The 26,848-nt window shown below is 53.5% G+C and overlaps 2 protein-coding genes across 6 annotated transcripts in view; one reads left to right on the forward strand and one right to left on the reverse strand.

Moving 5' to 3' along the window:
• Positions 1-8,999, reverse strand: part of PUDP (pseudouridine 5'-phosphatase) — a 36,890-nt gene extending 27,891 nt beyond the window's left edge. For 2 of the 3 annotated variants that reach the window (XM_039839647.1, XM_039839646.1), the window contains exon 1: positions 8,838-8,995. In XM_039839647.1, the coding sequence (XP_039695581.1) occupies positions 8,838-8,907 (70 nt within the window). In that variant the 5' untranslated portion in view covers positions 8,908-8,995. Of the gene's footprint in view, positions 1-8,837 lie in introns of all 3 variants that reach the window. The other variant, XM_039839648.1, reaches the window with a different exon arrangement.
• The window catches only part of STS (steroid sulfatase), a 115,418-nt gene continuing 96,374 nt past the window's right edge, over positions 7,805-26,848 (forward strand). Inside the window, exons 1-2 of one of the 3 annotated variants that reach the window (XM_039839644.1) lie at positions 7,873-7,922; positions 8,338-8,448. In XM_039839644.1, the coding sequence (XP_039695578.1) occupies positions 8,435-8,448 (14 nt within the window). In that variant the 5' untranslated portion in view covers positions 7,873-7,922; positions 8,338-8,434. Of the gene's footprint in view, positions 8,449-16,436; positions 16,836-26,848 lie in introns of those variants that run through there. The other 2 variants (XM_039839642.1, XM_039839645.1) reach the window with 2 other exon arrangements.

Consider the following 26,848-nt stretch of genomic DNA (forward strand, 5'->3'; position numbering starts at 1 on the left):
AAAGCAATAGTTTACAATGGAGAGTGGTTTTTCTCCATTGTGGGACATAAAAAATAAGATAAATGTGTTTTTTGTAAATATTTTTTTCTCCTGATTGAAAAGACAACTGCGTAGGGTGATAATTATAAACCTCTGCAACGTGCACGTGATGTGTGAAGGCGCCATCTTTATGCCGGAAGCCACGTGGAGGGGGCGGGGCAGGCGCGGGGGCAGGGGCAGGCTTCTGCACACCGCTCACTGTCATCCTCAGAGCGTCCACTAAGAAAGTAACTAAAACTATACGTGAAAAGAAATGACAAGAGAAGTACACCGGTGAACTAGAAAATATGTGGATAATGTAAAAGAAGAAAATAAAGGAATAAAGAAAAAAATAAGTTACATAGAAAACACATCACAAATTCCATACAGAAACCTTACCTTATCAATAATGGCATTATACCTACATAGGTTTCATCCGCGTGGGTCCACTGATATGCAGGTTTTTTCAATAAATAATGTCAATGTATTTTCTTTTTTGAATTTCTTAATATTTTTCCCTAGTTTAGTTGGTTGTAAGAAAACAAAATATAATACCTATCGTGTACGAAGTACGTATTAATTAACTGTTTCTGACGTGGTAAGGCTTTATTTTCTATTGCGTGGGACAGGGGTCAGCAACCCAACACCCAAGTTGTTCAAGGGTCAATTGGAAACGGTTAAACTCCCCAGTTAAAATGTATAAACTGGCAGAATGGATTAAAAAAGGAAAAGATGACCCAAGTATAATACTCTGTGCACGAAGCACACTTTAGAGTGCAAGGTGCAACAAGGTGGGAAGTGCAGGGATGGAAAAGATGCCACGCGCAGACAGAGGGCACGCAGGGTCCGGGCCGCGGCGTCCTGCAGAGGGGACTGACTGACGGCGAACATTCACACTAGACACGAAACGACAGAGACGTTTGACAACGAGGAAGAGGTCGTTCCATCCAGCAGATACGGCGACTGCAGACGCGTATGAACTTGACGAGAGAGCCCAGAACACGCGAAACGAAGGCTGACAGCCCGCAGAGGTTTCGACGAGAACAGCGGGAGACGGCAATGCCCACTTTCAGCTAGACCAACAACGCGCAGGGAGATGCAGACTGGCTTAACCAGGTCACCTCTTAAACGCCATAAGTCACCGAGACGTCACAGACAGCTAGAGGGCACTGCGGCCAACCCTGACAAAACGCGCATCCTCTCGAGCTCGCATGGACCACGTTCCGGAAGGACGATGTGCTCGGCCATGAAACACGGCTCCATAAACGCACGACGCCTGAAGTCAGAGCAAGGATTTCCCCACTCCACGGTAAACGGAACTCGAAATCGGGAACAGGAGAAAATTTGAGACATTCGTACACGTGGAAATTAAAAGGACGCACAGCCAAGGAGTCAGTGGTCAAAGAGGGAACCGCAAGGGAGCGCAGAAGACAGTCCGGGCTGAGGGAGAAGGAACACACGTCGGACGGACAGCCCTCCCTCCAGCGGCTGCTCACGAGCTGTCAGAGAGCACGGTGCCTCCGCCTTTGTGACGGCGACGTCACGGCGGGCTGCACGTTCGCTTTCTGACCCGGGCCGCGTAGGGCCTCGTAAGGTGTCGCGGGCAAACTGGAGGAGGGACACCCAGCAGGCCGTGGGACGGCAGGCACAGCCCTCCCAGGGCCTCGCGCAGGCCTGGGAAGAAGCGTGCATCCTATGAGCACGGTCGGTACCTCTCGCTTCTGTTTATAACCCTTCCGTACGGGAAGCGGCTTCCGATCACCCAAGGACGGCACAGCCAAGTTACCCCAGGCCCTGCATTCACACGCCAGTGTTGGTGCAAATGAACGGTGACAGGGAAGGAATTCAGAGGAGCGAGCAAGGCCCGGGGCGCCGAGGCCAGGAATAAGGCAGACTGGGCAGCTACGAGAGTGCGCACTGCCCGCCCGGGCCCCACCGGCTCTGCTGGGCAGCCGGCCACCGCGCATCAGGGCGACCGCGTGGGCTGTAGCTGGACTCGGCTCCTGCAGGGAAACGGCATGGGGAGCACAGCTGTCACGCGGGAACCCAGGACAGGCTCCATGGCCTTTGGCACTGCTGGCAAACAGTGTCTGAACATAATGAGAGAGAGCAAGTCCATGGGAAGAGGCGCCAGGGTGCAATTAGCCACACCCCCCGTTTCATTAGCAGCGGTTAACAACACGGAGAGATCACAGGGCACACAGCACGTCACGTCCGTGCTCCTGTGCTGATTCCCATCCTCATGCGGTCGGTGCGGTACCGAGGACGCAGCATGTGCGGACGGCAGCGTCCCAGACACTGCGTGCCACTCGCCCTTTCCGCCATGTCCCTCAGTCCTGAGCCATCACTCAGACAGTCTGCATGGGGTCCCCGTCGACAAGCACGCCACGTCTGGGCACTGTTCTCAGTGACGCCGCTCCGACCAGTCTGCACCATAGCACCCCCTGGCTGGCCTCCCAGCACCCCAGCTCTGGTCCCCCACAGCGCCAGCAACAGCACCCTTCAGTGTGTCAGCGTCCCCTTCTCCACCCACCCAATGCCTACCGCTGCGCCTGGAGCACAGGCGAAGCCCTGTCCCGGGAGGCACCCTGGACGCGCCTGCCCAGCTCCTGTCCCCAGCTCCCGGTGAGCGGGGTCAGCTTGGCAGAGAAACGAGAACCAACAGGACGGACGACGGCAAATTCTCCCCGACGCGCACCCTCTGCGCCCGACCTCGTGCTGGAAGCGCAGGGGACGGCTGTGCCCCCACCTGGCACCCGCCTGGGGACCGCGCTCGGCGCCGTGAGACCTGTGACTCCACAGCTCAGACAGTCGCTCCTACGCCCCACACACGCTCCGCTCTCTCGAGAGCTCTCGCGGGCCGCCCTGTCCTGCTCTGACCCCACACGAAGCCCAGCAGCTGCGGGCCGCCCGTCTGCAGACATCTGTACCCGCCCGCAAGGCTGGCGGCATCAGGCCATCTTAACTGCCTCGGGCGGCCGGCCACCTGGATTGCTCCAGTGACCCAGTGGGCAGCTGTGACTGCAGTTCTCAGGCCACCATCGGCCGCAGAGGTCAGCACAACCGGTTTGAGGAGATGGCAGCGAGATTCGACTGCGGCTTCGAAAAGGAATCAGTCCATCGGGTGGCACCCGGGTGACCCAGAAGTGACTCGCATGCTGTGTGCGGCCACACACCCGGCTCCCGCGGCCCGGGCTCGGAGTGAGCTGCAGAAACGCTCTTCTGCGGGGCAAGCGGAGAGCAAGCGTCAGGGAGCAGCCTAAGGCCGGCGGAACTCCTGTGACAAAGGGAGCGGGCCGCCCCAGGGCAGGACACCGGCTGCGGGCGGCCCCTCCGCACGCCGTCTTCCTGCAGATCTCTGATCACGGTTTCGGCCGCAGAGCACCCACTCCGACAGCCCCGCGTCTGTCAGCACCCACATCCGGCTGTGACAAAGGCGTGAGGCGGCGCCTGTCAGTCAGTGCCTCTGAAGCTACGCCGCTGAGCTTGCGAAGCGTCAGCCCCTCGCCCGCGGAGTGGCCGGTTCGGCAGCCGCCGCGCACCGCTGGCACCGCTGGCGAGCTCAGGGTTCCGGGAACGGGGCGAGCGGAGCGCCCCGCGGCGGACGCGCGGGGAAGGCTCTCCGTCACCGCTACTGCTCCCCACGGGGAAGCAGACTGACAACCCAGGGAGGTCGGGCGTGGCAGGACGCCACAGAGGCTCCGAGGTGCAGAGGAGGGAAGCACTAGGAGTGCTGGCGCGGGAGGGACAGGGGGTTGGCCGGGCTTCGTGCTGCCCCGAGGCCTCTGGGCAGGAACGCTGGCCCTGGCTCCCTGCTGGCTCACGCCCTGCCGATGCAGCCCCAGGGCCAGGCGGGGGCGTCCGCAGGGATGAGTCTTTAGGGCAAGCGCACTGGCTGAGGTCATGAGTTCCCAGGAGAGCGCCAAGAGTCAAGGGGTGCAAGGCAAGGTGACAGCACCCCCAAACAGAAGTGAAGAGGGCGGAAAGGTGAGCGGGACACAGAACAGGAATGCTCCGTGAGAGAGAAGACAGACACCCAAGGACGGAGTGGGGACGGGGGCAGGGATGCAGACAGTTCTAGAAATCTGAGGAGAGAGTGCGCACTGCAGCTGGCCACAGGGAAGCCATGTGCCTCTTCAAGAAGCCTGGCCGAGGCGGAGACAGAGACAGAGACGTGTACTACGCCGAGGCCGTGCGGGTGAAGCGGTGTCTGCTTCTGCCTCAATGACAGGCGTAGCACACTTTACGCTGAGCTAAAAAGGCATGAGCAGAAAAACAAAAAGGGCAGCAGCAGCTGACAGTCAGGGGACAAGGAGCAAGCACCTCCCCGTGCAGGAAAGGAGGCCCGGGACCCCGCACGCGGAGGCGCCAGCCTCAATGGGACCACCTCACTCGAGCGCGGAGAAGAACTGGCGGCTGCGGGGGCCGTGCACACAGCCCAGCGAGCTCACCGATGCGCACTAGCCTTGCCGGGCACGCACGCAGGACACACCTGGAGCCCCGGCCCCGCCAGCAGAAACAGATCGTAAGAATCAAGGCAGGTGCGCCGCGCTCATCCCTCAGCATTGCAGGTGCCGTCGAGGGAAGACGTAAAGCCTCCGGGCACCGCACGGACGGGTCGCCCACTTGCTAAGCGGGGCACCATTTTACTGACCTCATAACGTACACTACGGCTTCAAGAAGGGCTGCATGACCATGACGTATGCCGGCGGTTGAATCTCTCTCGCCAAATGACACTGGACAGCACAGCAAGGACCTTGGGCCAGGTATCCACCTGGCTTCCGTCGGACTGCTTTGCCAAAGCCAAGGGGAAAACACTTTCTCGAGCAGAAATGGACTGCGCTACAATCACAACGTGTTTGGGGAAATTCACATCTGACACCCGAAAGCAATGAGAGAGCACCGGCGTCTGCACTCTGAAACCAGGGCGCCCCCTCCCCTCCCCCCAGCAGGAAGGGAGCCGAGGGAAGGTTCTGACACCAGAGTCTGTAAGTGTGGGTCGCCAGCACTCGCGCAGCTGGCTGGTGTGGGATGATGTCATTGTGCCTTCCAGCTACAGGCTGCTATGGATCCTTCCACATCTCGCCCACATGTCTGACAGGTCCCCTGGGCATCTATGGAATGAGTGCTCTCGGGACTTCCGGGGACTTCCGGGGACATGTCCTGGGGGCGTTATTTCCCTACCTCTTTAACGCTACAGTAAACCTCCACCACCCCTGAAAAATGACAGAGCGCAGCTGATATTTAAACTATACTAGTTGGAAAAAAAAAAGAATCAGAGGAAACAGTGAATGATCAGAAAGACAAAAGGGAACTCAGAATCCCCAGCACGCAGCCTTTCAGGGGAAGAAGGCAGCGCAAAGGGAGAAGGAGTTCAAGAGAAAACGGAACCGCGCTCCGCAGCAGACTGAGGATGGGGACGGAGGGGACGCGCGGGAAGGGCACTGTGCCCCTATGCCGACAGGCCCTGCTGAGCGCTTGACTCCAGTGTGATCGACTTCTGGGGTACTCTGGGCCCCAGACAGGGAAGCTGGCACTTGCAGACTCTTGAGTGCTGTCTTTGGCCGACAGGAAGGTACGGGACTGAGAACAGGCACATAACAGTCATCTGTCCTTCTCTGAAGTAGAAGCCACATGTCACCCGTTAAAACCCTACAACCCCTGTGCAGTTATGGAGACACGGTAAACTGCCATCAACCACGCAAATATGACTCCCTAAAAGATCTAGCTTATTTTCTGCTGATGCTTTTAAGAATTTTTTTAAGAATTGCAGAATGTTTAAGAATTTTTTCTTAGCTAATTTTTGAAGGATTCTAAAAAGTTACTATATTTATAAGACACCTAGAGAACAAGTTACATATAGCACATTTTACACACAGCATAATTCCTAATTCTGGATATTCTTAACACCCACCCTCTGCCTGGCCCCGTTATCGACAGTAGACGGCCTACGTGGCTTCCTGAACCTGTGGACCATGCTGCCCAGGGCAGTGGCCACTGGACAAAGGTGGCCAGTGTGCCCTGAGAAGTGCTGAGTGTGGCGAAAACACGCATTCCAAAGACCAGGTACCGAAAAGGAATGTAAAATGTCTCAACGGCTTTTCTCATGCATTATGTGGTGAATAACAATTTTTTGGATGCTGGGACAGAAAAAATGTCCCATTCAAGTTCATTTCATCTGCATCATTTTAAAGCTGCTCCTAGAAAACTTGATGGGGTCCTGTGTCTTAGTGCTGCCCTAGTCTAAAGGACAAACTCCATGTCTTTTGAAGAGGCTGGGCCCACCTCTCGAGCTCCTAATTTCAGCTATGTACAAAGTGGATAATCTTCGCTCTCGGGAGCTGAGATATACTGTTTAATACTTATCATCTTTCTCCTTCCTTCAAAATCTTGCTCTGGTCAATAAGTCGCCTCAGTTCCCTTCTGTCCTTCTCTCCTTCACCTTGGAGAGCCGAAATGATTGCCTAGATCACAGCCCTCTGTTACCTTATGTCAACAGAAACTCGAATTGTCTTTCCTGTTTGAAGGGATTACACACAGCACCATACGTTTCAAAAACACTGAAAAGTTCTTATCGACATTTCTGCAAAAATCTCCCTCTACTTCCTCATTCCCCTCTGATTAAACAAGTTTCTCCTGTAATAGTAAAAATTTCCCCATGAAACTATTTGTTCTTAATTTCACTTCCCTGAGAAAGGAGTATCAAGTCTAGAGTATCAGGCATAGACTATCAAGCACCTGGGCTACAGCGACAAAGAACTTTAGGAGAAATGTTTTCAAAAGTCCAAAAAGCACACCAACTGCAAAATAATTCATTATAAACTGACTGCATGTTGTTAAGCCAGTAACAGATACAAGGAAAGGGTGGTTAAGAATTAAGAGCAGGCATTACTGGGTAGGTTAAATGAGGTAAACTAGCACATTCTGCAATGTTCCGTTTCATACATTTCATTAAAATTCAAAACAAGCAACGGTGAATTTCTAACCAACTTCTGCAAGACTCTACCACCTCGAAGAGCCAGGGCAGGAAAGGAGAAACAGGGCAGGAAACGGGGGTGGGAGCAGAGCTAGGTCTTATCTTCCCAAATGCTACTAATTCTTGGTTTTCTAACCAATTCAGAGGAGTGGGTAACAGTGCCAAGGTGATAAACCATGATACTTGCCTTAGCTAGCAAAGAGGAGGCCCCGGTTTGTAACGACCCCTGCAGGTACTGCCACCTAAGCCACATCCATCACTTCGGGGGATGGCTTTGTGTGGAACCCAGAGTCCAGAGTGAGCATCTAGGTCACCGAGAAGTTTAATAAGTTTAATTTTAAAGAGACATCTCGGCTTGAATTAAAATTCATGAGACTCCCACGACAGGATCTCCGGGTCTTTCATTAGAGGGTAAGGAATTTATTTCATGATTTAACTTCCTGACCACCTGAGCCAGAAAATTCTTGTCTACAAACTATACTTATGAACCCTAGAAGCTGTTTGAACGTGGAGTCATGTCAGATGTAGTGGCTGCGTAGAGCATTCTGTCCACTTATTGACCTCTGTGGGGAATTTCTGCCCCCTTAGCATTCATACATTTATCTATCTCTCTGGGTCCATAAAGACTTTTTTTGTGTGTGCCTTTTAAACAATCTAGCAATACGGTCAGTGGGGGACAAGGTCGCACATGGATCTGGAATCATTTCTCACTGTTGCTCCTTCTTAGCTGTGTGACCTCAGGCAAGCAACTTTACCTCCTTGAGTTGCAGTGTCTTTGTTTTTAACTAGTGGATGCAGGATTTTACCAGAGGAAGCGATAATGTGCACGCCACCTCCGGTCAGCAGTCCATGTAAAGTATGTGGACATTTTGAAAGTCCTAGGAAGCCTCCTGGAGACCATGAGGCCAGGCTCTGGGTAGCACTCAGGGCAGGTCTCTCTGGAGCTTCAAACCGGGTGTTTTATTCCTTGGTTTGTACTTGACTTCGGTTTAGCTGGTGAAGTTCGGGCCCACCCCAAACGCCCAAGGGACTGTTCAGTGCACACCCAAGGACCGACAGTCCATCGGACCCCAGGGCACAGCGCGCTTCCCAAACTTTCGGTCACTTGGGCTAAAACGCAGACTCTGCTAGGGCAGGGGTGGACTCGGGCCCCGGTTCTGCGCTGCCAGGTTGCTCCCAAGGGACGCCTGGCAAGTGATGCGGGTCTCTGACCAGCCACGCCACTCGGCAGGGCCGCCCCACCTCCACGCCACACGCGTTAGGGGCTGGGAAACGTGTGGGGCTGTGGGGCGGTCCTGTGCTTTGCGGAAGGTTCCACAGTGGCCCTGCCTTCCACTCCCTAGATGTCAATACCCTGCCCCCCAACGAGGACGGTCCAAATGCCTCCAGACGTTGCCAGATGTCCCCAAACCGGCGGGTTGAGGACCACAGCGCTGCACGATGCTCCAAGCAAGGTGCGTGCACCTCGGCGCCCGCGACGGCAGCTCCGGGACGGGCGGGACAGGGTCCTCGAGGCCGCCGTGCAGACGGGGAAACTGAGGCCGGGCGGCGGTCGCAGCAGCCCCGGGCTGACGCAAACCTCCCGTCTGCGCTGGGGTCCCCGAGGGCCGCGCCCTCACGCGCCGGCCCCCGCGTACTCGGTCCCCACGCGCGGCCACCAGAAGTGAAAGTCGCGCGAGGCGCCCGAGTCGCGCGAGGCGCCCGGGCCGCGCCGCCGCCACGCGCGCCGCCCGCCCCGGGGTCCCCGGCACGGCCCCGCTGAGGCCCCCGGCCCCGGGAGCCTGCGCTGCTTGCGCGGTTTTCCTTGTACAGTTTTCGCGGGGGGCGGCCGCAGGCTACGCACCCAGAAGGAGGCCGTCCAAGTCAAAGAGTAGGTGGGTGACGGGCCGCGGCGGGGAAATGGACGCCGCCATTGTGTCGCCTTCCGGCTAGGTAGGGGCAGGGAGGAGGCGCGCGCGCCCGTTGATCGCGACGGTTCGCGCGTCCCGAGACGCTCTGCGCACGCGCGCCCCGGGGCCTCGCAGAGCGTCGCGCGCTTCCGACGTCTTGGAACGCGCGCTCTCAGCCGCGCGCACGCGCCCCAAGACGGTGTGCGCACGCGCGCTCCGGGCCCTCGGGAAGCGTCGCGCGCCTCGGGCTTCTTGGAACGCGCGTTCTGAGCCGCGCGCACGCGCGCTCCCGGTCTGCCGGCGCGGCCCGAGGCGCTCTGCGCACGCGCGCCTCGGGCTTCTTCGCACGCGCGCTCCGGGCCTCACCGGCCTGTCCCGCGCACGCGCGCGTCGGCTGCTCGCCCAGGTCGAGGCGGCGGAGCCGGGACGGGACGCGCGGGACGGGCGTGCACGCCTTCACCCCGGCCCCGCTCCCTTCCAACCGCAAAGGGGCGGCGGTGCTCAGTCGCGGGACCGCGCAGGGCCGAGTTCCCAGTCTGGGGACAGATGCGCGGCTCGGATTGGGGGAGGGAGGAGGGAAGGCCTAGAGGGACGAGCCTGGTGCGGGTGGGGGCGGGGCGCAGAGATGCAAAGCTTGGAGTCACCGCCAGCCACCAGGTCAACCAACGGGCGGGCAAGTGGCATTAGTCACTAGGGGTCCCTGGTGGGGGTCGACCCACCCCAGGGCTCTCTGCAGCTTTGCGCCTGCATCTCCTTAGCATCCCGGGCTGGTGCCTTGTCCCCAAACACTTCCTCTTCCCCCGCCACCACTGTCCGGGCCTGACTCTGATAGAAGCCCAGAAGGAGCAGTTTTAAAATGCCTTGCCGCCTTTGACTTCCGTCTCCTCTGTCTCTGATGGCTCTGAGTTTTATTTCTTAACTTTTCTGAGTGCAGTTTGAAAAGCGTTTTTACCCCACCCTCGAAAATACCTTTTCCTTCCTCTTCAGTGTTAGCTGAGTTTGCGCATGCACGTTTAGGTGTCAGGATCCGACCTTTCAAGAAGCAGAAGAAAGTTCCAGAGTACTTAAAATGTGAGGGTGTATTTCTGGACTCAGCAAGGTTATCAACGATAATGGGCAGTGGACCTCTGTGCCTCAGTTTCCTCGTGTGTAAGACGGGGCTGTTAACCGACAGGGGGCAGGTCAGGCTGTTCATATTAGCCAGGACCGTATGTTCAATCAGTTTACATCTTTTTACCGCTGTTCCTATGAGACTTTTTCCATTTAATTTTATTTCCCACTGAGGACGCCGAACCCCAGAGAAGGCAGGCAGTTCATCAACCCGTTACTGAGGACACCGATCCAAAGGTGCTAGGCTGCTGTAACAAAGTGCCATAAACCGGGTGGTCTGAACAGCGGGAATGTATTGACTCACAGTTCTGGAAGGCAGCACTCTTAGATCTGGGTGTCGGCCGCCCCCCCTCCTCCGCCCACCCGGCCTTTCCCCTTGGGTTATGTGTAGCCATCTCATCCATCTGTCTGCTCTCATTGTCTTGTCCCCATGTGTCTGTTTCTGTGTCCAGATTTCGCCCTCGTGTAAGGACACCAGTCGTATCAGAGGGCTACCCACCCTGATGACCACATTTTAACTTGATCACTTATGTAAAGACCCTGTCTTCAAATGAGGTGCTAGGAATTAGGAGTCTGACATATCTTTTGGTGGGGTGGGGGGCAGACAAGTCCACCTATGACAGCTTCATTCCAGAAACGTGGGTGGGATGCCTGCCTGAGCCTGTAGAATTCTTATTCCCAGTTCCTCTCCATTGTCTGGAAAGAAATGGATAGACAAAACCAAGGTGTTTCTTCTCTCCCATAGGAACATTACATTTCTGTTGATTCCTTAGATAAAAGGCGTGTTTTTAAAAGACCGAGAATTAGAAACTGCAGGACCACATAGGTGAGCTCTAGTGAGGCATGCTGGATGCCCTAGAAGGGGCTTAGGGAGCCACCTGGGTTTTGAAGCCACCTGGAGAAGTAGCTGAAAAACTAAATGAACGCATAGCAAGGGATGAAGGGCGGTCCCCCTTCACTGGGGACGAACTGGCAAAACGTCCTGGCAGCTGAGGAAGGAACGCTTACGAGTACATGGTGTGCTTCTCCCCAAAGACACGAAAACATGGCTCAAATCATTCTTGAAGCCAGTTTCCACGTTCTTCAGAAACAGCTCTGGCTAACATGGAAGGCCCCCTTCACATAAAAAGGAAGTGCCCTAAGGCTGCTTGGCCCTAAGGCTGCTTGGCCACAAGCTCAACTGGAAAACAATGAGCATGTGACGTGGACATGGGCTCCCGCAAGCAACCGGATGCACGGTCTTTTCATAATTCTCCTGGCAGTCAGAGACGGACAGCCTCTGGGAAGAGAGGCTGCATTTCCTCCCCCCAAGTTACAATTCTGTTCTCCCAGTGGGACCATAGCTTACTTTTGCTGACAACTTCGAGTGCGACAGAGAAGCCCCAGGAACCTGTAGTACAGTGGTGGCCAAAGCTCATTAACCATCGATAGGACAAATAAAAAGCGGATTCTTCCTCACACAGTGTTTAAACGTAAACGTGCCATTTATTGTAAGACAAGACACGTATAGATGTCGATGCAGTTACACGGCTACAGATACGTGCCGCTGTCTGTACCGTCCGAGCTGATTTCAGCTTTGTCATCTTGCTGTCCTGGCTCGTCCCTCTGTGTTTGCTTTTATGTGTCGGACTTGGAAGGCTGCTTTAGCCCAGGTTATCTTGGGAAGCGGTCCAAGCCCTCATCTCTCTTCCTCCCTCCCTCTGTGTCTGACTCTTTCTCTTGTATCTCTCTTCCTTTCTTCTTTCTCTCCTGATGTTTTGGGTCTGGCTGAGTGCTTGGCATAGCTCCCTCCATCCAGGACCTCGTAGGGGCAGGTAGACCTGGAGACTTCAGTGTCTTGGGTCTCTTCTGTCTCTGTCCTCAGAGTCACGAGCAGGGGTGCCATGGGCCCTGCTGGCGAAACTGCCAGCCTCCCACAGAGTCACTGCTTGGCCTCAGTGGCCAAGTGCCATCTGTAACATTCGCCTCACACCGGCGCTGCTTCTGATGAGACCCGTGGCCCATCGGAAAAGCCTGTGTGCCGTGCAGAGGCATACCCAAGCTGCACAGAAATAGTCATGCCAGCCAGGTGTCCAGAGTCCAAAGAGTGATTATTTCTTTGTGCTTAAGGCTTTTTATTTTATAACCTCAGAAATAGCCTGCAGCCCAGGGCACACTCAGTATATAAACGACCAGGTATCTCACTGTCTCTCCGGGAATTGCAAGGCAGCTGCTGTGCAATTATTCTTATCCTATAAAAGAGGACCTGGAGCTTGGGGGAAGTTGCGTAAGCCCCCGAGGCCATACGCCTGACAAAGAGAAGGAGGCGCCAGTCCTGAGCCGGTCTTCCTTCCTCTAAAAGAACCGCCGGGCGGGACTGTCAATTTTTATATTTTCCTCTGCGTTTTTTAAATTTCTTACCCTCTGTATACGTGCTCAAAACCCTAATAGATAACCTAGGTGAGGACCAAATACATTCATGATTGTACAAAAAAGAAAAAGGGAAAAATATTCCCGAGACCACCCACAAAAAAACGGGAGAGGGAGTTCCCGAAACATGAACAAGAGGTATAATATTTTGTGTCCAGCTTGGCTGTAGATCATGGAGGAATGTCACCATGGCAGCAGCCGGTGTCTGCCAGCGACCTTGGTTCCAGCAGCTCTGGTGGGGTCAGTCCCGACAGGCAGGGTCCCCCTTTGCTCTCCACCAGCCCTGTATTACCTGGAGAGCAAACAGCAAGTGGGAGCGCCATGTCCTCCCCACAGTGCGCAAGCCAGGAAAGGGTGGGCCCCTGGCCACGCCTCCTCCATGCGGAGCAGCCCGTTCACAGCCACCCCTCCGCCGGGCAGTGATGCTCTCATTGTTATTTCCAACACAGTATCGCACACACGTCTCACACACTGCATCAGGAGAAGGTGGTATCCGCTAACTTCCCATGACGTTGGTCTCTCCCAGCACACTTGCAGGAACACCAGAATGACCTTACGCGTAGGGTGGTCTGCCTGGCCGCCTGCCGACGGCTGAGAGTGCCTACCTGTGTGGAACCTGAGCCAGGTACAGCGACTCCCAGGCGTCCATGCTGCAGAGGGAGGTCGCACAGTGAGCTGTGCAGGAGAAATGGACGCGCCTCTAGTAAAGTCTCACTATCTTAAGAGCAGTGGGGTCTCCGGGTCTCTGCGTAGATGAGCGGGTGGGAGATGCACACTGTGTGTGATGTTCAAAACACTGGAGATGTCTTTATACACAATGTGACATATGTAACATACACACACATTTATATCTTATACAATATGTAAAAATAATCCACGTGGTTTTAAGAAACTTAAGAGGAAAGGTCATTGTAAATGATCGAAACATTTAATTAACATAAATACACATATCATGTGTTAGATGTAAACAGAGGTGTGTGTAACTTTAATACATTTAAGATGAAACATCTTTACATATAAGATGTACTCATATATTTATATATACATTATATATATAAAATGTATATATATGTGTACTTAATTGCATGGGTTTGAGAGTCACATGATAGGTTAAGGGAAGTAGGTGCCTCAAACAGGCACAATAAATGCCTTTCATTCTTCCGTGGGCAGATTTCCATCGAATATGTTTGTTGGTTGCCGTTATTATTCATGTACGAAAAATGACATTTGAGAAGCACATACTTCCACGCCGTTTCGTGGGAACATCTAAGCTACTCCGAAAGCGCCTGCGAGATGACCAGTTGCCAGGGCTCCCTCCTCCTGCTGGAAAGCAGACTGCCATTTAAGGGGAGGTAATTTACGGGGACTTAGTTTGGAGTTTAATCCTAAAGTGGCACCTTTCAGACGATCTGAAACTCCTACTGGGACACTTCTCAGGATTCTCCGTCCCCCTACCCCCTGTGGATGGAACCCCAGCCACGTTAGCTCACGAAGGGAGACTCAGTGGGGTGCTTCTGACTCCTCTCCCCCTTTTTTTTTAATTGCCCAAAGCCCTTCTTTGCAATCACAAGGGACGGTCTTAAGACAGAGATTGGAGGGCGCTTGAGATGTCTTAGGAGTTTTGGACTTTGCCGAGGGGGGCACGTGGCTTGGGAATGTCGCCAAGCATCTCTCGGCTGTGCACACAGCTGCATGCAGCCCATTCTGGGACGCCACAGGTAATGCAGTGGGAACACAGTCGCAGACAGTGCCAGCGCGACTCGGGCGGGGACTCTGGGCTGCCGACCCGGTCTTCTCCGCCTGGCCGACAGACGAGGCGTCTGCGAAGGCCGCGTGGCACTTGCTCCACTCGCCTGCTTTGCATCGAGACGCTCGCTCCTCGATTCAGGCCCCAGTGAGCAAAGCTGGGCCTTCGCGTTCGGTCTCGGGGAATGAGTGCTGGCTTGCTAATCCCCGGGTGAGTGCCTGGTGCCCCGGTTCTGTGGGACTCTAGAATCTCCCACCGACGGCCTCTCCACTGGGGTTCTGTAGAAGCCACCGTGAGACAGCCTGCCAGGCGTTAGCTTGTGGGCTCCCATGTGTCACTGCGGTGGTCAGTCACCAGCATGTGGGACATCAGCTGCGTTCCACCCGGAATGATTTCCTTAAGCACCGACAGCAGATGAAGCGAACGAAGCCCCGGCTTTGATGACCTCAGAGCACAGGGGCTCCCTCTTTTCACTGCCCCACTCTGAAATTGGCCGGCACGGAGCATCCGTTTATGTGGCAGACACGGTGTCCCGCGCCGTGCTCTCTAACCAGTGACCTGGCCCGGACCCTGTTCTGTCTGCCATGCGGCCCGGAAAGCTGCCGGTCCAGCAGTCCAGGTGTGTGCCGAGGTCACCTGGGACCGGATTCATGCCGCCTGGCTCCGCGCACCGAGGCGCGTCCTGCTGGGGGCATACTCACCGCAACGAGGCCGTGCGAAGACAGAGCAGGTGTTCGTCCAGGGCTTCTGCGGCCGTGGCGCCCTGCCCCACCGCGGCCCAGCGAGCAGGACTCCGTGCAGACTCAGCGAGACCCCCTCTCAGAAGGCGAGGCCCGATTCTGCCTCTCTGGGGGCCCAGGGGCTGGCGCCTGAGTCGTCCCGAGGAAGCTGCACAGGTCTGGGGTCCAGGCTGCACCCCCAGAATCGCTCCATCAGGAAGGCACGGGCTATGACGTCAGTGACGGATGGAGACCACCGGAGAAGGCAGCTTGGAGCCATTTGGACCCCTGCTCAGCAAGTCTTCCTGTCAGGAGGAAGCATGAGCGGAGGGGGCGCCAACAGAGGCGGACCGCCAGCCGTGTCTCGGGGGCGTCGATGGGTGGTGGGGACAGATCGAGCAGGTCGGCGCCGGGGCCTGGAGGTGGCCTGCAGGGCGGGGTCATTCTGCTGAAGCAGCTCCTGGCAGCGGCAGCAGGAGAAGCGCCTGGCCCTGGGCCCATCTCTCCGTCCGCGCTCCGCGCGCGGGCGTTGGCGGGGCGTGCAGGATGGGGTGCACCGAAGCAGCAGCTGGGGTGCAGTGGGCGGAGACATGAGGAAGCCGGAAGCTGCTGTTCACACGCCCTTCCTTCCAGGACCCGCCAAACCACACTGCCGCTGGGCCGCCCCCACACCCCGCCCGCGGCATTCAACCCGCAGGTTTGGGTGGGCGCTAAGCATTTCGAGCTTTACAGCAGGCAGTGACCAGAAGCAGGCAGTGGACACGCTGGCGTTTTGTCCGCCACCTGGGACGAAACATCTCTGCAAACGTGCCGGTGTCGCAGAGACCCTGGGAGAGCCAGCGTCACCTCTCCACGAGCTCGCGGTCACTCTTATTCCTGTTCCACGACCTTTCCTGTCCTTGGTGCTCTGCCACCCGGGGCTACCAGCAGGAAGGGCAGCTATGTCGGCTCTCGCCACGTCGGGTGTTAATTATCGGAGGGCCTACCAAGAGCCAGAGGCTCACAAAACCATTAAAAAGAAACAATGTTTTATTTATAGACGTGGATTAATAGAAACGAAGGTGCTGAGTTAGGCTTCCCCTCCCCCCACCCCCACGAACAAAGCAAAATGAATGACCTGAGGGCAAATATTAAAGACGATGCTGGAAGTTCTTTAACCCGGGGTCTGATTTCCTGCCAGATGTGGGCGCAGACGCCTTTCTCATTTCATCAGCTTCTTCGTGGGCACCCAGGAAGCTGACGGGATGGCCTGGCGCTCCAGCTAACCCTTGCTGTTGACGAAGAATGCATTCCTCGAGGCTCTTTGTGCTGTGAATGAGGGCGTGACTCACCTCACAGGCCCACGGGGCTTGGGTGCATCAGGCCACCAGCAGGGCACTCGAAACGGAACCCCGGCTCCTGCCGGCCTCACGCTCAGGTGTGTCTGCAGCTCTTACTGACGGAGAAGCAGAGCCCCCCACGCGTCCGGCCTCCCCACCGTCTCTGAGCCCCGCTTCTCCACGGACACGTGCTCTGTGTCTCTGCGGTGCGCGGTGTGCGGTGTGCGGCGCAGTGGAAGCGGCTCCGGTCCCAGCAAATGTGCTTCATACCTCTCATTTCCGGGTGCCGGCAGGTAAACGATTTCAGAGAAGGACTCAGAGTGGATCCAAGTGTGTCATCGATGTGATTACTCAGCGCAGGAAGTCCGGCTTTCCTCTGATTGATATCTGAGACACGTGTGAGAGAAGGCCAGGCGGAGAAACGCAGCCACTCAAATAACTTTTTTATGATCGATTTGCCCATGATGACCTTATGGCCCATGCCGGTCCATATAACTCCCTGGACTGTCAAATGCTTATTCATAGCCCGGGAGGTTTGAGCCGGGGTGCTGTCCTGTGTGGTTATTTAAAAAGCAGTGTGACATCTTGGACGAAGGGACAGCATCCATCCCCAGGGAGCAGCCCTGCCTGAAAGCCTCATAAGAACTGGTGAGTGGAATGATTTTTTTTTTTTTTTCTCTCTGCCGCTAAGATATTGAGATAAGTAATGGCAGACGGTGGCTGCTGCGGAATAGTCGCTTTGGTGCTTCTGCTTCAAAGGCAGGTTATTTATAGGCGTCTGTTTCTTTCCTTTTCTGGAATGAAGGGTATACATGCTAAGAGTTCATTTCATAAAATGGGACTGCTAAATCTCAGCTCTGGGAGATGGACTCCCTTCTGTGGGCTGATGCAAGGTGGCATATTCTTATCTGTACTGTTACATTGTTTTAAAATGTGTAAAACCGGCTGCGACAAGTTATTTACCATGTTTTTATTTGTTCATTTACTGTAAAACAAGGAAGTCTTCAGGAATAACAATGTAATTGCCAAGAAATGTCCCTTCCTCCATCCTTCCTTCCTATCTCCCTCCCTCTCTTCCTTCCTTCCTTCCTTCCTTCCTTCCTTTCCTTCCTTCCTTCCTTCCTTCTTTCCTGGATTAAAATGCTCTTTTGTAAACACAACTTGGTAAAAAGAATAATGGAGAGTTTACACGGAATGAACGGAAGAGAAAATGAACAAATAAAGACCTGCATTTAGCTTGGGCTGTAGCTTACTCGAATCAGAAACTGAGTTAATTAAACTTATACATCAAAATAGTAGACCCGTCTTAGTTTCATTCTAATGGATATAAATAACGTGTATTTGCCACGAAACGCGTTCCGTGAAATATCAGTGCCGTTCTACGTTACTGTTTGTTGCTTTTCTAAAAAGTAAGTTTGAAAATGAGTTGCTCACAGTTCCGCCTTATTTTAAAGCTTTTTAAAATTTTCGACGTATTTTTTCCATTTCTAATATACATTTTCGAAATCCATCATGGACCTCTTGAATTGACGTCCTGAAAACCAGGAACGGAACAAAATATGCTGCCTAATTGAGAGGCGTGCCCCTAGACCATTAAATCCATCCTCAGGACCTTGACGACAAAGGTCTCTTAACTGGCCGCACTGTCTTTGTTTTAGATGTGTTTATGACTCCCGTGTTTGAGGTTCTATGTGTCTGCATAGACCATCTTTATAAAGGAGATGGCTTAGACAAGGCGTGAGACCTCTTTGTGCTTCTGAAATCGACCACTCTGTTCTGAAAGTTTATATCGATTACGGAAGAGGAGGATCTGGTGGGACCTTTGCCGTGCGTGCCATGCCAAATCCACCTATTATGAACCAAACAAATGTATAATTTTTTTGCCCCAAAGCAAGATGTTAAGACACTCATCAGTAGTCCCCAGTATTGTGAAGGAATGCTCCTCGTGCGTTAAGATGTCCAGTTTTCGCTCGTTTTTCTCCTCCTCGGGGTAATTAGCGTCTTCCACGTACACGTTTGGTTTTGTGCTGATCTCAATCTTGAATTGGAGGGGTGAAAACAGAATTGTTATCGAAGGCGATGTCGCTGAAAATAGTTCAAGTGCTTTATGGAAAGATCATTCCCTTTGCTGGTCACCGCTGATGGCCACTCTGTCTCGTGAAACCTGTGATAATACCTGATGGTTTACCCCTATGAATGGCTCTCTGCAGTGACATTAATATTTACCAACCGGGAAATTGCCCAACATGCATTTATAATGAGATTACGGCATAACAGCTAATGACGTCATAATACAGAAATGTAAAAGCTTTCAGTGCATGAAAGGAAAGGAAAAAAAAAAAGATAGAATGGCTCTTTCTAGTTTGCGTTAAAAATCTAAACGGCCAACACGAGGCACCCCTTAAAAGGCTGAGCGAGGCCGGCGTTAAAACTTTGTGGGTGATAGGCGTAAGGCGTGCTCTGCGGACCCGTCTCCGGCCCCACTGTGTTGTTTGCATCTTATCTTGTCATTAAAATTCCTGCCTTGTTTGCAAATTAGCCCTGTAAAACTCGTCCACTGAGTCAACAAGCCCTTACCTCTCTATCGATCCAGGTAATCATAAATGTGGCCATGATGCAACAAATAAAATCTCACCTCCAGGGTGTCCACGGAGAAGAAATCGTCAGCGTAAAGACTGCCAGCGCCGGCGTCAGTGAGAAGCACGTGTTTATGCTGAGGTGCAGGCGGACGCTCCGCAAGGGGCTGACTCCTGCACCCACGTCCACTTTCATAGGAAGCCTGGAGGTGGGAGGATGGGGCGTCCAGGATTTGGGGGTGTCTTCTCCAGAGATAAAGGAGGGCCCGGGCGTCATTCTCTTTCGCAATTAATTGTCTTCCTCAGCGTTGCTGGGCTAACACTGGGAAATCTTCGTCTGTTCTCGGGACTGCCCTGTGCATGGTAGGATGTTAGGGTGTGCCCGTGAGGTGCCAGTATCATCCCGCACCCTAACCGTGACAGCCAGAAATGTCAGCAGATGTTGTCGAGTGTCCCTGCGGCGCCAGTTGACACCCCCTGAGCTGGCATGTGAAAGGCGTAAGGCAGAGCTGTGACTTGGAGCACGGCTTCTCAGCCTTGGCAGCTAGTGGCATCTGGGGCGGGACAGGCTTTGTCCCAGGGGCTGTGCCGCACATGGTAGGGTGTTTACAATCTGTCTGCCCACTGGCACACCCCCGGCTCCAGTTCAGACTTCTCTCGAGACAGTGCCAAATGCTCCCCGAGGGGCAAAAGCACCCCCGGTTTAAAACCATGGAACTGGGGACGGGCAGCCTGCGGGAAGCGTGCAGGTCCCTGCTTGTCTCCTGCTCTGCTGTCTCTAGGTTTCCAGGCAGCTGTTTCATTTCGCTGGAGGGTGTCCCAGCTTGTCTGACCTGGGTCACTGGGCGAGGCTTTCCTGGGTCCTCTCCCCTCCCCTCTGCCACCTCTGGGGTTATCTGAGTGACTTGGCCAAGATACTGTTCAGCGTAGACGGGCTTTTCCAGGCGTCTTGATGACTTCTTTGCAAGTCCTGTCTTTTGAATTACAGATAAGAGTCCTTTGTCCTAAGCCAAAAAGGACATATGCATATGCATCTGTGTGTATGTGTGTGTGTGTGTGCATGTGCGTGTGCGTGTGTGTGCGTGCGTGTGTGTGTGTGTGTACACATATGCACATAAGGGAAGCGAATGGCAAATACATATATTTTATTCTTATTGAGCTGCAATCGACATGCAATATTGTGTAAGGTAAAGGGAAACAGCCTACTGATCTGATGAACTTGATACTGAGAAATGAGCAGCCCGATCAGTTTAGTTAACACGCATCGCCTCGCAGAGTCACCCTTTTTTTTTTCGGTCTGAGCCGGTCAGCGGTGTGCGTGACACGATGCTCGCCGTTGCAGGAGAACCACCAGGCCCTCTTGGACTTTCCGAAAACTGCGTTAAAGGCAGCCAGACTTCGAAGCGGTCCGTGGATGCTTGTACTAGATTTTTTTGTTGTTGTTGTTTTTTTAATTTTGTTCCAAGAAAACCATCACCTTGTAAAATCCAAAACGTTCTGCCCTCAGAAGTTTGTATTTCGGGACTGTGGAGCTGGAGTTCCGATCGCGGGCACTACACAGTTCGTTTTGAAGCCATGTGACTTCGAGGGGCAGACGGGTGGCCCTCCGTGGTCTCCCCGGGCTGCGATGTCACTGGGTGCTGCCGCGCCCTCCCGCGGCTGAATCTCTCCACTCACGGCCTCGCTACTTTGTCTGCATTCTCCGAGGGTCGTACTAATGCGAGAACAGTCAGAGAGAACTCAATCCAGCTGGAAACGTGGGGCACAGCGCTGGGCTCTTTGTCCCCTGGCCCAGGGACCGGCAGCTCTGTGCTCTTCTCCCCAGCCTGAGCACTTGAGATTCGAGGGACCACTCACCAAATCACCGTGGCGGCATGACGGCGCCCCACGGGGATTCTCAGCCCTCGGCGTAGTAAACCAAAAGCCATGTCTTGACTTTTGAACCGCCGGGTATACGATTTCATTCAAAAGTAATAAAGGTGCCAAGTCCATTTTCGGTTAAGAAGAAAGGAACATTATTGTTTGCTGAAGATAAGGTGCCTCTAAGATGTCATTTCTCAGTCTAGGCACCGTTGCTCTCTGGGGCTGCAGAATTCTTTCTTGGGTGGTGGGTGTTGGACATCGTAGGTTGCTTAGCTGTATCCTACTGGGATGCCAATGGCACCCACCTGATTGTGACAACGGAAATGACTCCACACTCTGCCAAACGCATCTTTGAGGGAGGGGCAGTCGCCTCCGTAAGACACAGCTTTGACTTACAGCGAAGTCCCCACCTCGCCACAGCTGATACTTGGGGCCAGGTCACTGACTTGTCATGGGGTGTCTTCTGCATTGTTGGACATTTAGTAGCGTCTCTAGCCTCTCTACCCACTGGATGCCAGGAGCACCACCCACGAGTTGTGATCAGCAAAAATGTCTCCCGATGCTGTGAAATGTTCCCTGGTGACGTCACCCCAAGTTGACAGGTCTAGGCTGATGCTGTGCTATATGCTGAGTCCCATTTTACAAGTGATAAGACGAAGCCTGTTTTTTTTAGATAGCGTCACCATCAAGACCTTTCCTGCCCGGCCATGGTGTCACACGCAACCTGCATGGGTGGCTTATCCCAAGGGGTGTCGAAATCTGCCTCCGTGGGCATTCTGGGTCATATCAGATGATTGACATATCAGGAGGCAGAATCAGCAGAGCCAGCAACAAGAATGCCAAGAACTGATCATCGCAAATCACTCCAAGTGATGCATTCATTAAGCGAGGAGGTTACAGTAGCAGGTGCCCGAGCCGGAGGGTGCGTGACTCACAGGCTTTTACGTAGAAAGGTACAGAAGCTCAGTGCCAGCTCGCTAGAACCCACAGAGGGATGTTTCCGTGGCGTCTGTGGGAAGTTCCCAGAATCAAAGGAAGAGCCACAGGACTCGGGGCCGATTGCCTCGGAAACAAGCTCAAAATTCTTCCTGAGTCTGATTGACATGACCCGTAGCTACTGTCTCTAGCTACTGACGGAGGGACCACTGTATTTGAAAATAGTCGGATTTGCATCTTGCTTGAATTCTACAGTATTCTATTTTACGTATGGGAGAGGGAGCTCTGTTACTTATCCATCACCGCGTGGCAAATGAGCACATGTGACCAAATCTCCATTTGAGGATGTCATGTTGGGCTAGCGATACCAAAAAGCTCGGTGGTATTTATTTTTCAAAAGTAAACATCAGCTTTAATCTCTTTTTTCATGTCTGTATTTTAATTGGGGTGAAATCCACGGAGCCTGCAGTTGACCGTTTTAAATGTCCGATTCAGAGGCATGCCGTGCATTCCACCCCTTTGTCAGCCACTTCCTGCTTAGTTCTAGAACTCTCTTCTCGCCCCGCTAAAAAAAACCCCTTTATCAGCCGCCACCACCCCGACCTCCCCTACCCGCTGCCCTGGCAACCACTGATATACTTCCTGTCTCTGCAGATGTGTTGATTCTGGAAATTTTATATAAACGGAACCACACGGCGTGTGGCCTTTCGTGCCCAGTTTCCGTCACTCGGCATGTTTGCCAAGAGGAAGCGGGTTGTCGTGGTTGTCACGGCATCGTGCCGTCGTGTGGATGGATCACATCGTGTGTGTCCATCATCCGCTGAGGGATGCTCGGGTCGTCCGCCTGCTCTGGGCTCGGCTGGCTTTGTCCGCAGGTGGGCAGCAGCCGCGTGGTTCCGTGGTCCGCCCTCGGAGGAGCCGTCCGGCTGTTTTTCCCGCACGGCTTTCCGTCTCTGTCGCGAGGTCCTCGTCTGGCGGAATCGTCTCGACTTGGGCGGAGACGCACCATCCCCGTGTCTCCTGTCGGCCCCTCCGCTGAGCTGGTGTCAGCACACCTGGCGGACTGCCGGTGGACAGCTTAGCGTTTCGGAGGCGCGTTTTCTCTCCCTGGTTCTTTTCTGCCATTTGAAAATGCACGGGGACAATTCCTGGTCCTGAGACTCGCTGGTCTTCCTGGAGCGGGCAGCAATTCCCAGAGTCTCTGAGTCGTGAGCTGAGCCTGTGACTGTGTGAATGCAGTCAGGAGCAAGCGGGGTCTGCTGGGACCCACCTCTGCCTGCCCGTTCTCCAGGATGGGTCACTCGCCTCTCTTCCTGCGCCCGGCCCCTCTGTCCCCTGCTCCCCAGCTCAGCCTCCGTCTGCCACCTCTGCTTTGGCCGAGGGACAGAACTAGGGGTTCTGAGGTCCAGGAGGTGGAGCCAACGGCTCATCACCTTGTGATGTTCAGATTCCAACTCTATCAGGAGCCATTATCTTTGGGTCACCTGCATTCATTAATGACTCTCTCCCAACTGCCATTTCGTCACCCTCAACAAATACAGTTGCATCCAGCGGACACGTTATGAGGTTAGGGATTTTATTAGACTTAACAGCGTCGACGTGGCGGAGTGAGTCCTTATAAAGTATTTTTAGCAAAAAAGAGAGCTCTCGGCTACCACCAGCCCATGAATTAGACAAGGAAACGTGTCACGTGCAGTGGGCATGTGGAACATGTCTCGTTCCTAAGTACGAATTTGATGAGATCCTTATTGGGTAAATCCACACGGGGACTGTTGCCGGCGTGCGAAGAATTACAGAAATCCCATACACGCGGACAGAGCTGCCACTGATATTTTCAAGTGGAAGGTCCGTGTCTGTGATTTCTTCATTCGAGTCATGCGTTTGACATTTGTACCTGTTAAACTGAACAAACTTCGCACCTAAAATTAGGGAGACTAGCGTCGTGTTGACCTGTGCTAAATCAGCATATAGCATGGACTTGGAAAAGTATTTTGGTGGCTCATTCACAGTTTGCTACTAAGTAACTGTTGGTTATTCACCTATGTGCTTGGACCGATGCCAGCCGTTCGTTCGTTACTATGTTCAGAGTTACTTGTTTGCTTTTTAATAAGACATTTAGGATTTCCTTCTTTACGCAACTGTAGAGGGAAGAGAAGGTGGCAATCGGTATTTTGGAAATAACCTTGAGGGTATTGTCCTTTCTTTGGATATCCTAGCTAAAAATCATGACTTTGGAGCATCCTTAAACTCTAAGAGCATCATCGCGTGCTCGTATTTAAAGCAGGGGCGATGAAAAGCATCGTGCCTGCTCCGCGGGACTCCACGGTGCCTGTGAGCCACCCAGACCCCGCCATCGACACATGTTCATGACAGTCTGGAATGTGTCCCCCTGAGTATCACTCACTGGTGAACTTGGCCATGAGTCACCTGCCTGGGTTATTCTCTGCACTCTGCTCCTGTCCCACAGTTTACCTGTGGGTCAAACCCTGTTTGCTTCTCTGTCTTAATTTCCGCCCTCTGTACTGTCACCTTGGTTTTTCTCAACCGTGTGGGTTCTCCATCCTGGCTGTCTCAGGAGACTTCAGTGGCATGTCTCCCAGCCCCTTCCTCTTTGGTTGGGGCCCTGGGACACGTCCCCACCCCGCTTGAAGGTGCACTTGGCAGAACGGTTGTGTCTTCACCCATCTACCGTGAACGCCAAGTGAGCGTGTATGCCCAGGCATACTTTGTAAGAGCCGGCAAAATGAGTTAAGGATCCAGCAACTCATCGCTGTACTTCTCTTAAAGCACTGGAGGGTGAGCGGGTCCCGACCTCCAGGGACATCAGGAGAAAATTGAACCACCCTGACATTTGCACATTCTCCAGAAAGAGACCAAAGAAGAGAGAGACATTGCAACATGCCAGTATCCAACCTGGCTTAGTACACAAGCACCAGGAAAAGTTCTCTTGTAAATGAATATACTTAAAGAAGAACGCTCAGGCTGTGTTCTTCCCTTTCTTTACATAATTTTGATGGAAGACATGTTTACAACTTTTCGGAGGCATATTTTCCATGTCATTGATTTCACCCAGCTGTGCAAGTCACTGGTTTTTATTAAAATTACCAAATCGTACGATCATCACCATCGGTCCATTGGAGAACATTTTCGTGACTCCAGTGAGAGCCTTCACGCCCACCTCTGTTAGATCCCCACACCCACGCCCTGCCCCAGCGTCTCTTAGAATCCACCTCATGTGACTATACCCTCGAGGGGTATTGACAGTGATCAGATGGCACCACTCTATTACTTGACCCTGCAATCACGGCCCCGGAAAGACCCAGAAGGAAATTGCATAGGCATGAGGAAGTAGACCCTCCGTATTCTGTCAGCCTCCATGCCCCTCGCTGTTTGGGAGGCTGTGTTTTGTCTGTGTTGGCGCTAAATCATCGACCCCCGTTTTTGCCATTTGCAGCCCCTCCCCCTACCTCTGTACTAGTTTCCTGAGGACAGGCCTGTGACATTCTTTCTTGTTCTTAGGCCCCCGAGACAGACTTCCTTCATAAGCAAGTCAGCATCGGTCAGGGAAACCATCCATTCTTGCGTGTCTGAGATTATTATCGTTGCAACAAATGTCTAATTATTTCAAATAATACTAGGAGTAAGTGAAATGTCCTGATTGTGGACTCATCACACGTTTGCAGAGAAAAACTAGAAGGTGAAATCTGGACAAGGAAGCCTGTCGGGGTATTATTTGCTAAAGGGTTTCAAAAAAAAAAGACAGGCAATGCAAAGTGATGTAATCTGGGCGCATACAATAGGCCATCAGATCTGGTCCAGACAATGAGTGATTCTTTCTTACCTGCAGATAAGGGAATCAGCCTTGAGGCCAGTCTCCCTGTTTCTCTGCAGACTCGCCTGGGGGCCACTTGCTGGAATCCTTGCCCAGCTAAAACCTTAATATCTGATCAACTCTTTTTTCTTTCTGGAGCCTTCACCCCACAGATAAAATATTGCTGTGAAATTGACTGTGATAAACAAGGAAGTGTGTGGGTTGGTGATGCTCAGGAGGAAGTGGCCATACTCTTTTAAAATCTGAGACAGTGAACGGCCGACATCGGGTCGGCATGTGCCCTGGGGTTTGGAGTCGCGCAGATGAAAAAGACAGATATTATCTCCTGGCCAGGGACTCTGAAAAAAGGAACCGCTCCAGCGTTAGGATGGACTCCAACATGAAAGTGTGCCAATACAATGGCGAAACCGTCATGGACGGACCCACTTGGGGGAAGAAAGCTCCAGCCATTTAAAGAAACCAGTGGGGCGGTAATGGGTTTCTCTTCTAATGATCCCGGAGTTGGAAAGTGAAGATTCAGGAGGCTGGGGAAAGGTGAGACAATCGCGACAGGAAAGGCTTACCTGTCTGTGTCTAATGTCAGGGGGACCAAAAGCCCCAAACAACCCGATAAAAATGGTTACTTGCTTCTCTGGCTCTCAGCTGGACCCTGATTCAGTGTCCACATCCTTTGATGGGCCAGCACCCCCCTGCATCAGACCCAACCCTTTTGGGGCTATTTAAGCCACTTCTGCATTTTAAACGTTCTAAAAACAGAATGACAGACGGCGGGTGCGCCCCGCCTGGAATCAGCAGGCGGGGATGCGTTGCCCCGTGCGCTCTCTGCATCTGGCGCGTCTCTTGCGGACGAGGACGTGGCGACACTGGGTTGGTTCATTCCATGGCGCTGGCTCTCAGCCTTGGCTCGTCGTGGTGTTGCTCGTTGATTGAAACAGGACGCCTTTGGTGCTCCACTGGCTTCCAAGTCCCCCACCCTCCCGGACTCCCAAAACTTACAGCGGCCTGTCTCACTTTTAGCAGAAAAGTTTTCCTCTGAAGATCTGGACGGAAACCGGCACAGGAACTTACAGGCCAGCAAACAGGGGTTGTCAGATTGAACTCCTGGAGGTTGTCCCTCTGTGTCCCTAGACTTGTCCTGGTGTTAAGCTGTCTTCACGGTTTTCTCCTGGCTTCCCAAAGCCTAGGTCTTTCTTGACAGCATCAGGTCCACGTCCTAGACCTTCACCTCTGCCTGTGTCTGACTGGCCCGTCCGCCCCTTCTGCAGCTTTGTCCCCCTGGTCACCGGTGACCATCAACGTTAGCTTCCCACGTCTTTTCCTTTGCGATGACCCACACTTTCGGTCCCTCGTGTGCCTTTCAGCTCACCTTTCCTGAGCTGCTGCCTCCGACGCTGTCTCCCCTCCCTGCCCATCCAGCTTATGTCTTCAACATTTTCTGCTGTTTGTCGTCACCC

This window comes from Pteropus medius, unplaced genomic scaffold (assembly GCF_902729225.1).
Source record: "Pteropus medius unplaced genomic scaffold, Ma_sr-lr_union100, whole genome shotgun sequence".
Classification (NCBI taxonomy): domain Eukaryota; kingdom Metazoa; phylum Chordata; class Mammalia; order Chiroptera; family Pteropodidae; genus Pteropus; species Pteropus medius.